Source organism: Lipotes vexillifer, unplaced genomic scaffold (assembly GCF_000442215.2).
Source record: "Lipotes vexillifer unplaced genomic scaffold, Lipotes_vexillifer_v1.1 scaffold426, whole genome shotgun sequence".
NCBI classification, from domain to species: domain Eukaryota; kingdom Metazoa; phylum Chordata; class Mammalia; order Artiodactyla; family Lipotidae; genus Lipotes; species Lipotes vexillifer.
Window position 1 is genome coordinate 3279341 of NW_006779491.1, and position 10544 is coordinate 3289884.

At 47.1% G+C, this 10544-nt stretch overlaps 1 protein-coding gene across 1 annotated transcript in view; it reads right to left on the reverse strand.

Annotated features, from left to right (window-relative positions):
* The window catches only part of KATNIP (katanin interacting protein), a 155688-nt gene that overhangs the window by 139004 nt on the left and 6140 nt on the right, over positions 1-10544 (reverse strand). The window contains exon 3 of the mRNA XM_007452838.1: positions 1597-1766. Coding sequence (XP_007452900.1) covers positions 1597-1766 — 170 coding nt within the window. The remainder of the gene's footprint in view (positions 1-1596; positions 1767-10544) is intronic.

Here is a 10544-nt window from a genome sequence, read left to right on the forward strand (position 1 = left end):
GAAAGAGACTTGGTGAGGCCCCGGTGACGAGCCCACACTGATGGTAGTTTTGTAACTTACATCTACAATGCCCGTCAGGGTGCCCAGAGTCTTGTATGTGAAGCAATACACTTTTGTAGCACTGTTTGTAGCCAAAAGGCATCAGAAAACAACAAAAAGGGATGGGGTATCAGTCACAGCACCTCTGTGCTATGGAACAGTAGGTATGTTCCTGAATTGGGCAAGTCTATGTACAAAAGGAGCAAATCTCTAAGATACAGAAGCAGGGTACATAGGACAGGGCGCCCAACAGACGAGCATTAGTATAAAAGAGGGGTGAGGGGAGAGAGATATGTTGAATGAGTAAATATACTGCTGGGGACCCAAGTACAGAGACTCCTGTTATCTGCACCTCCCTGAAACCTGGACCAGGAAAGGCCGGCTTCTCCTAACTAGCAGGTCAGCTAGACTCCTCCCCCATGAAAGCTAGGAGAGTCCGTCCCATTTCCCTCTTTGCCCTGGGGGCTAGGAAACTCATGCTAAACTCTAAGCAGAAATGCAGTGGCTCTCCTAGGGGAAGATTTGAAGACACCACTTTCTCCTTTTATCCCCTTGTTGTTGTATTGACTTTTACTGTCTGTTAATAGCTTGGGATCTTACCATACCTGTGAGGCAATGAATTAGAACACAAGTCAAGATTATTGTGTGCTGGACACTTTACACTTCTTATGTTGTTCAATCCTCCTGGGAAGCCTGTAAGGTGGGCATAATTACTCCCATTTTACAGAAGAGGAAACTGAGGGTCAGAGAGGACCCAATTGCCAGAGGTCTCAAAGCTAGAAAGTGGCAGAACAGGGTTCGAACCCAACCCTGCCTTGTTCCAAATCCTCTTCTTGTAACCCAGTAGCACACTGTCCTCTTAGACAAAGTGACCCGCCTTGAAGGGCACTCTGGCATTCATTAGCCCCATTTTAAGGACGAGAAAACAAAGTCTCAGAGAGACAAAAATGGTTTCCCCAAAGCAATACGGCCAAACTGGTATCTGACTCCTATGCACTGCCATTTCATTCATTCAACCACCACCAAATCATTTTCGGTGTCTATATGGGGCCAGCCACTGGGTCGGGTGCCTTCTAGGCCACTTCCCAGATTTTATTTCATGTGTCCTTTATTATAGGACACCTGAAATCCACTTAAAGTCTGCAGAGTATGTATTTACTAAATTCAGACATGAACAGTGGAATCAAGTATCACCGGGGTTAGGTACTGAAGTTAAGACATAGTGAGTGAAAATCAAGTATAATCAAAATTATCCTTGACATTTCCTTAAACGACTGGCACATGAGACCTAGGAAATGTAAATGCCAGGAACTGACTGCTCTGGCCACCTTTGCCCTGGGGGGGCGGAGGCTGAGACTAGTTTAAAAAGAAGTGGAAAAGGATTTCTCTCTCTCTCTCTCTCTCTCTCTCTCTCTCTCTCTCTCCCCCCCCCCACTTTCATGTTCTTTCTGGCCAAGTGGGTAGAATTAACTTGTATAGGTTAACTAGTTTCTGTGCATGGGGTGTGGCTCCACTGTCCCTAATTTGTTTGCAGAGCTGTTGCTGGCCCGTGCTCACCGTGAGTCCCCTCGGCGTGGGAGGCACTTCTGGAGAAGCTGGAGTGGACGGCTTTCCGAGGGGATGTCTTCAGTTCAGAATTGGCCCCGTTGACGTAGACAGAGAACCCGTGTTCCAGGTGCTCCAGCCTCAATTGCATGGGGTCCTTGGCTTTCAAATGTTTTAATATCCTGGAAGAGAAACGATTGCTGGCTTCTCATTCTAGGAGCCTGGGCCACCGCCCACCCCTATGCGGGGAGGGACCTGCTGCTCTGACAGCCAAGCGTCTCTAATCGGAGGCCGGGTGGCCGGTGCCCAGCTGTTCATCCATAAACAGCCCTGAGAGGCCCATTACACACATGCAGGAGCAGCGACGGGGAGGCTGTTCCGGACCCTGCAGGGGTGTTTCTGCTTTTCATTCTGAGGCTCAGACATACGTTAGCAAAACCTTGGGCACTCAGCCTCGCCCCCAAGGTGGCTGAGACAAAAGAGGCGCGCGTGTACGCTGCTACACACAGCCCGGATCTCCAGGGATGATCCCAATTTCGCGCATCCCTACTTTGCGTGGATAGCAGCACTTTGTTCCACGTGTAACAAAACGCAGTCTAAGCCTTTGTGAGAGAGATTGCACGGAACACATACATACATCAGGAAACGGCCATCATCAGGCCAGGTGGACTGATTTTTGGCTTCAGGAAATAAATGTGTTCTCAAACACTCACCCCCTGATATCCCAAATGTCATTATTTTATATTCTGATGCAGTTTAAAAATACACCAGTGCAGGCTTTGCTCAAGATTAATGATGTGATGATCACACCCTTTGGCTAAAAGGGTCTTGGCGTGAGCATGGCCGGGTCCGTTGTTCAGCTTTCTCTAAAGCCCGACCTCGCACCCTGGCTTGGTCCTTTTCTCCCCAGTCCTGATGTTCACTGCTGTAAACAGTGTGCAGTGTCCCCTTCGGAATTGCTCCCGTGTGACGCCAAACCCTTCAGCGCCTTTACAGACACTTTTAGGCACCCCGCACAAACCAGAGTTATTTCCGCACAAGAATAAATACAACCAACCAACCATCACGGCAACAAATGTGCATCCTCTTCAGTGATTAAGTAAGTTCCCACCAAATTAGCAAAATGTAAATTAAAAAATATAATAGTAATGGTAATCACATGAAGGGTAGAAGGCCAACCCCTGTTCTAGATGCTTTGCATATAGTCAGTTCTCATTATTCACAATAGTTATGTTCTATAAAGTTGCCGCAAACACTGAATTAGTGAATACTGAACCACTGTTCCTAGGGGGAAATACAGGATTTGGTTCCTGTGAGCCTCTGGTCACAACATTTTCATCAGCCGATCAATACAAAACCTTGCTTTATGTGTGTTTCTGTTTGAAGGCGCCTTATTTAATATATACTTAATACAATAACACTGAACTCATGCCAGCAGCACTTCAGCTCATGAGTGAAGGAAGCTTATCTAACACGTGTATATTCTCCGTAAGGGACAGCTTGGGCTTAGAAATAAATGCGAGACACCACTTTACCCCTGTGCCGGGGGGCCAGTTTAAACAGCAAAGTCATCAATGAAAAGCACAAAAATATAAAAAACATGGTGAAACGGAGCAGGACCCTATGGTCTATGCCCCCATGTCCTCAGCCTGCCTTTTGTCTGTGGAAAAACTTTAGCCAAAGAATAAATTTCATCAGAGAAGTGAGAAAATGCAGAAACAAAGGAAAACAGTCCAGCAAGACTAAATAATAATAGTTTAGTCATTAAGCATAGTTAAGGACCCTTAGTTCCTTCTCAAGGGCTATAGGTAATATTCTGAGCCATATCCACTGAGCTGTCTTGTAGATACTGAAACCCGCACCAGGTGGAAGAAGTCAACTACATGATGATCAGTCTGTAGCCATGACACAAGCTCCCACAATTCCGAGAACTGGCCTCAAGGAAATGGGAACAAACCGACCCTGGAACTAAAGATTAACTGTACTTAAAACAATCAAATGAAAAAAACAAACAAACAAACAAAAAAAACAATCAAATGATGCTGGTCAGACCACCGCAGGACCAATTTCAAGATGACTGTCAAGAGTTGACTGTTCTGTTTCTGCCTGTAGCCCCCTTCCTTTGTCTATAAAAGTTCTTGCCCACTGATTGTCAGTGCGGGGGGAGTTGGCCTTTGGTCAGAAGTCCGCCCTCCCCTCTGGTTGCCGGCATCTGAAATAAAGCAAACTTTCCTTTCCACCAACCTGGACTCTTTATTGGCTTTTGAGTGGTGAGCAGCTGGACCCCACTTTCGGTTACAACAGCACTAAGTAAAATGTGAAAAGGACACTTTACAGTGTAAGATCTGAAACCAGAAGGCAGAGTGTTCCCTTGTTCTACCTTAGCTGGGAACGTGTGTGCTGGGCAACTAAAATTTTTTTGCCATCTGCATGTGTCTTGGAGTGACCACAAAAGCATTGCAAGTATTGATTTGGAGGTTACAAATAAATTTTAGTGAGTGGGTAAATTTGCAAATATGGAATCTGTGAATAATAAGGACTGACTGTATTAAGACTTTAATCTTTACAACAACCCTGTGGGGTAATTACTTTTCTTAACCTCATAGAATAGATAAAGAAACTGGAGCACAGAGAGGTTAAGTAACTTGTCTAAGGTCACACAGCTAGCATGGCATTAGGGCTAGGATGCAAATTGAAGCAATGTGGCTCCAGAGTCTTCACCACAACAAAGGTGACTTATAAAGCTAGCAAGCTGAAACTGGCAAACTTAGACATTGCTGGAAACTCAGAAGACCTTCTCAGAAGTAATATGAAAATAGAGAAAATGCCATATGCTTGGTCTTTGCCCAGTAAGCAAATTGTTTCTGATCAGGAACAATGGTCAGCATTCAGTCATAACAAAACCATGAAAGCAACTCGAATGTCCAACACTAGGGAAGTGGAAGCTGGGATCTCATGCAGCTGTTAAAATTACGAAGAGTCAGTCGAAATATAGGGGATTATTTGTGACCTGTTCAGTGGGGGGGTGAAGAAGGCAGGATAAAAGTGGTATATCTGTGATAAGTGCAAAGTTGGAAAAAAGTGTGTTTGTGGACCCAGAGTGGACGGTCATAAATGTGAAAATTAAATCAGCTGTTGAGGGAGGGTGGTGGTATTACTGGTGATTTCTTTGTTTGCTTTTTAAATGTTTCTTTAATGGTTGATACATCCATCTTGCCAATCGTGGCAGGAACGTTTATTACAGACTGCTTATCTCTTGCCAGCCTCGGAAGCCTGGGAGATGCCTGATTGTTGGGCAACAGCATAAAACAGAAGGAAAACACAAGTAACTAAGAGACAATTTCCAAACACGGCAGTAGCTGCATTCTCTGGAGCAAACAATCAAACGGCGAAGTGGGTACCAGCAGTCCCCGGGGAGGGAGAACAGGGAGCCCAGGGAGGGGCGGCACGAGGAAGATCTGACCATCTAGCCAGGGAGTGTCTGCCTCAACTTCCTTCCGGAGACCACCCTGTCTCCTGATGCTACCTTAATGGTCACGGTGGCATCCCGTTATCCAGGCTCTGTGGCTGGCGCTCCACACAGGTCTCTCTTTAAGCAGAGTGATTTATGAAAATGTGGATTCATGAAACTGATAAATGGGGAGATAATTATTCAGACTGTGAAAGGAATCACTATAGGAACTCCCCTGCTGCAGCTGAGCATATCAGCAGTACACACGTGGCATCAAAGAAAAGTGGGTGTTTTTTAACGGATAGGTTACTTTGCATAAATAGCTGCCCTTAGTGTCAGGGATTCAGAAAAATCAGATTAAGTCCCTGCCCTTTCGGAGATGGAGCCCCCAGCCACCTGCTGCCCTGTCACTCTCTATTCCCTTACAGATTCTGTTTGTTTCAGAGTACGTGTCTCCCTGCCTCATGCTATGGAATAGTATCTGTGTGCCTGTTTATTCTCCCTTCCTGCCCCCTGGGTGTGGGGTCCGTGATGAGTGTGAGGAACGGTGAGGAATACTCTCAATATTTCTGGAACTCAAGGTCTAGCAGGAGAGAGAAGGCATGGACGAGCACCCTAATATAGCTACCGTCTATCTAACCACGTCACAGGCATCATTTCCGCTTATCTCGTAATGACCTTTGGGGTCACTTGTACAGAGAGCTCTTTTGTTCAGAAGAGGAAGTGGAGGCACTGTGAGAGCACAGGGTGTCACGTGAGGGACTGTGACGGGACGGGACAAGAGACGCTTGACGGCTGGGTGGTCAGGGCACAAGCAGGGGTCCAGGTGGTGAGAGGACTTAGCTGAGCTCAAAGGGCAGGTGGCATGTTGCTCACGGGCCTAATTGTGACCGGGTTTATGACTGAACCATCTCGGTTTCTAAGTGCCCCAGTTACTGTGTGACTGTGGGCTGGCCACGTGCCTCCTCTGGACCTCATTTACCCCCAGGATCAACTGAGGGGTTCTCTAAGGGTCAGGCATTCAAGGATTATCTGCACATCATTTGAGAAAGCATGTTTATCATTAAAATGATGATGATGACAATGATTGATGATGATGATGATGATGATGATGATGGAGAAAGTATACTTGGATGGGTGGGCTTACTGTGGACCTCCAAGCACCTCATCCTGCTTAATCCTTCACTGGCCCAGGGATGAAGTTCCTACCATTGATCTGTTTTATAGATGAATTTGCCCAAGGTCAGAGAGCGGAGGAAGCAGCCAGGATTTAAATTCCAGTCCATGAGGCTCCAGAGCCCGTCTCCCAGCCACATCATTGTGCCATTGCTTGTCACCTCACCAGGCATCATGCCACAGGGGCTCCAAGCAAGGAGAGTTCAGAGGAGAAGCAGTGGCTCCCAGGTGGGGGCTTCTTGGAGGTGGTGTCATTTCAGTGCAGCCTTGAAGGATGGAGAGGAGGAAGGCAGTGGTGCAGAGAGCCTGCCATTCCTCCCAGAACCTGGGGGCCCACAGGCTCTGTAACTTGTCTTCTAGGATGCCACCACCCCCTACCCGTGTGGGTGGAGGACAGAGCTCTGTACTGGAGGCTCTGCCATTTCCCAGCTTTCGTGACCTTGGGCAATTCCCTACTCAATGAAAAGCACAAAAATATAAAAAACATGGTGAAACGGAGCAGGACCCTATGGTCTATGCCCCCATGTCCTCAGCCTGCCTTTTGTCTGTGGAAAAACTTTAGCCAAAGAATAAATTTCATCAGAGAAGTGAGAAAATGCAGAAACAAAGGAAAACAGTCCAGCAAGACTAAATAATAATAGTTTAGTCATTAAGCATAGTTAAGGACCCTTAGTTCCTTCTCAAGGGCTATAGGTAATATTCTGAGCCATATCCACTGAGCTGTCTTGTAGATACTGAAACCCGCACCAGGTGGAAGAAGTCAACTACATGATGATCAGTCTGTAGCCATGACACAAGCTCCCACAATTCCGAGAACTGGCCTCAAGGAAATGGGAACAAACCGACCCTGGAACTAAAGATTAACTGTACTTAAAACAATCAAATGAAAAAAACAAACAAACAAACAAAAAAAACAATCAAATGATGCTGGTCAGACCACCGCAGGACCAATTTCAAGATGACTGTCAAGAGTTGACTGTTCTGTTTCTGCCTGTAGCCCCCTTCCTTTGTCTATAAAAGTTCTTGCCCACTGATTGTCAGTGCGGGGGGAGTTGGCCTTTGGTCAGAAGTCCGCCCTCCCCTCTGGTTGCCGGCATCTGAAATAAAGCAAACTTTCCTTTCCACCAACCTGGACTCTTTATTGGCTTTTGAGTGGTGAGCAGCTGGACCCCACTTTCGGTTACAACAGCACTAAGTAAAATGTGAAAAGGACACTTTACAGTGTAAGATCTGAAACCAGAAGGCAGAGTGTTCCCTTGTTCTACCTTAGCTGGGAACGTGTGTGCTGGGCAACTAAAATTTTTTTGCCATCTGCATGTGTCTTGGAGTGACCACAAAAGCATTGCAAGTATTGATTTGGAGGTTACAAATAAATTTTAGTGAGTGGGTAAATTTGCAAATATGGAATCTGTGAATAATAAGGACTGACTGTATTAAGACTTTAATCTTTACAACAACCCTGTGGGGTAATTACTTTTCTTAACCTCATAGAATAGATAAAGAAACTGGAGCACAGAGAGGTTAAGTAACTTGTCTAAGGTCACACAGCTAGCATGGCATTAGGGCTAGGATGCAAATTGAAGCAATGTGGCTCCAGAGTCTTCACCACAACAAAGGTGACTTATAAAGCTAGCAAGCTGAAACTGGCAAACTTAGACATTGCTGGAAACTCAGAAGACCTTCTCAGAAGTAATATGAAAATAGAGAAAATGCCATATGCTTGGTCTTTGCCCAGTAAGCAAATTGTTTCTGATCAGGAACAATGGTCAGCATTCAGTCATAACAAAACCATGAAAGCAACTCGAATGTCCAACACTAGGGAAGTGGAAGCTGGGATCTCATGCAGCTGTTAAAATTACGAAGAGTCAGTCGAAATATAGGGGATTATTTGTGACCTGTTCAGTGGGGGGGTGAAGAAGGCAGGATAAAAGTGGTATATCTGTGATAAGTGCAAAGTTGGAAAAAAGTGTGTTTGTGGACCCAGAGTGGACGGTCATAAATGTGAAAATTAAATCAGCTGTTGAGGGAGGGTGGTGGTATTACTGGTGATTTCTTTGTTTGCTTTTTAAATGTTTCTTTAATGGTTGATACATCCATCTTGCCAATCGTGGCAGGAACGTTTATTACAGACTGCTTATCTCTTGCCAGCCTCGGAAGCCTGGGAGATGCCTGATTGTTGGGCAACAGCATAAAACAGAAGGAAAACACAAGTAACTAAGAGACAATTTCCAAACACGGCAGTAGCTGCATTCTCTGGAGCAAACAATCAAACGGCGAAGTGGGTACCAGCAGTCCCCGGGGAGGGAGAACAGGGAGCCCAGGGAGGGGCGGCACGAGGAAGATCTGACCATCTAGCCAGGGAGTGTCTGCCTCAACTTCCTTCCGGAGACCACCCTGTCTCCTGATGCTACCTTAATGGTCACGGTGGCATCCCGTTATCCAGGCTCTGTGGCTGGCGCTCCACACAGGTCTCTCTTTAAGCAGAGTGATTTATGAAAATGTGGATTCATGAAACTGATAAATGGGGAGATAATTATTCAGACTGTGAAAGGAATCACTATAGGAACTCCCCTGCTGCAGCTGAGCATATCAGCAGTACACACGTGGCATCAAAGAAAAGTGGGTGTTTTTTAACGGATAGGTTACTTTGCATAAATAGCTGCCCTTAGTGTCAGGGATTCAGAAAAATCAGATTAAGTCCCTGCCCTTTCGGAGATGGAGCCCCCAGCCACCTGCTGCCCTGTCACTCTCTATTCCCTTACAGATTCTGTTTGTTTCAGAGTACGTGTCTCCCTGCCTCATGCTATGGAATAGTATCTGTGTGCCTGTTTATTCTCCCTTCCTGCCCCCTGGGTGTGGGGTCCGTGATGAGTGTGAGGAACGGTGAGGAATACTCTCAATATTTCTGGAACTCAAGGTCTAGCAGGAGAGAGAAGGCATGGACGAGCACCCTAATATAGCTACCGTCTATCTAACCACGTCACAGGCATCATTTCCGCTTATCTCGTAATGACCTTTGGGGTCACTTGTACAGAGAGCTCTTTTGTTCAGAAGAGGAAGTGGAGGCACTGTGAGAGCACAGGGTGTCACGTGAGGGACTGTGACGGGACGGGACAAGAGACGCTTGACGGCTGGGTGGTCAGGGCACAAGCAGGGGTCCAGGTGGTGAGAGGACTTAGCTGAGCTCAAAGGGCAGGTGGCATGTTGCTCACGGGCCTAATTGTGACCGGGTTTATGACTGAACCATCTCGGTTTCTAAGTGCCCCAGTTACTGTGTGACTGTGGGCTGGCCACGTGCCTCCTCTGGACCTCATTTACCCCCAGGATCAACTGAGGGGTTCTCTAAGGGTCAGGCATTCAAGGATTATCTGCACATCATTTGAGAAAGCATGTTTATCATTAAAATGATGATGATGACAATGATTGATGATGATGATGATGATGATGATGATGGAGAAAGTATACTTGGATGGGTGGGCTTACTGTGGACCTCCAAGCACCTCATCCTGCTTAATCCTTCACTGGCCCAGGGATGAAGTTCCTACCATTGATCTGTTTTATAGATGAATTTGCCCAAGGTCAGAGAGCGGAGGAAGCAGCCAGGATTTAAATTCCAGTCCATGAGGCTCCAGAGCCCGTCTCCCAGCCACATCATTGTGCCATTGCTTGTCACCTCACCAGGCATCATGCCACAGGGGCTCCAAGCAAGGAGAGTTCAGAGGAGAAGCAGTGGCTCCCAGGTGGGGGCTTCTTGGAGGTGGTGTCATTTCAGTGCAGCCTTGAAGGATGGAGAGGAGGAAGGCAGTGGTGCAGAGAGCCTGCCATTCCTCCCAGAACCTGGGGGCCCACAGGCTCTGTAACTTGTCTTCTAGGATGCCACCACCCCCTACCCGTGTGGGTGGAGGACAGAGCTCTGTACTGGAGGCTCTGCCATTTCCCAGCTTTCGTGACCTTGGGCAATCCCCTACACCTCCTGGGGCCTGTTTCCTCTTCTGTAAAATGAGACCAAGGATGCCTGTGGCTCATGAGGATGGAAGGGGATACCAGATGAATCTCCAGCTCAGAGACGGGCCTGTGCAAGGCCCACCCTGGGTGCTGGTTCTCCCCTTTCTTCTTTCTGCCTGAATCTCCTCTTGGGGCAGTGGGTTCACCTCTCATATGGGTACGTTCTCCTATAAGTTTCCCTCAAACAACCTTTTTCAAAAAGCAAATACCGGGCTTCCCTGGTGGCGCAGTGGTTGAGGGTCCGCCTGCCGATGCAGGGGACACGGGTTCGTGCCCCGGTCTGGGAAGATCCCATATGCCGCGGAGCGGCTGGGCCCATGAGCCATGG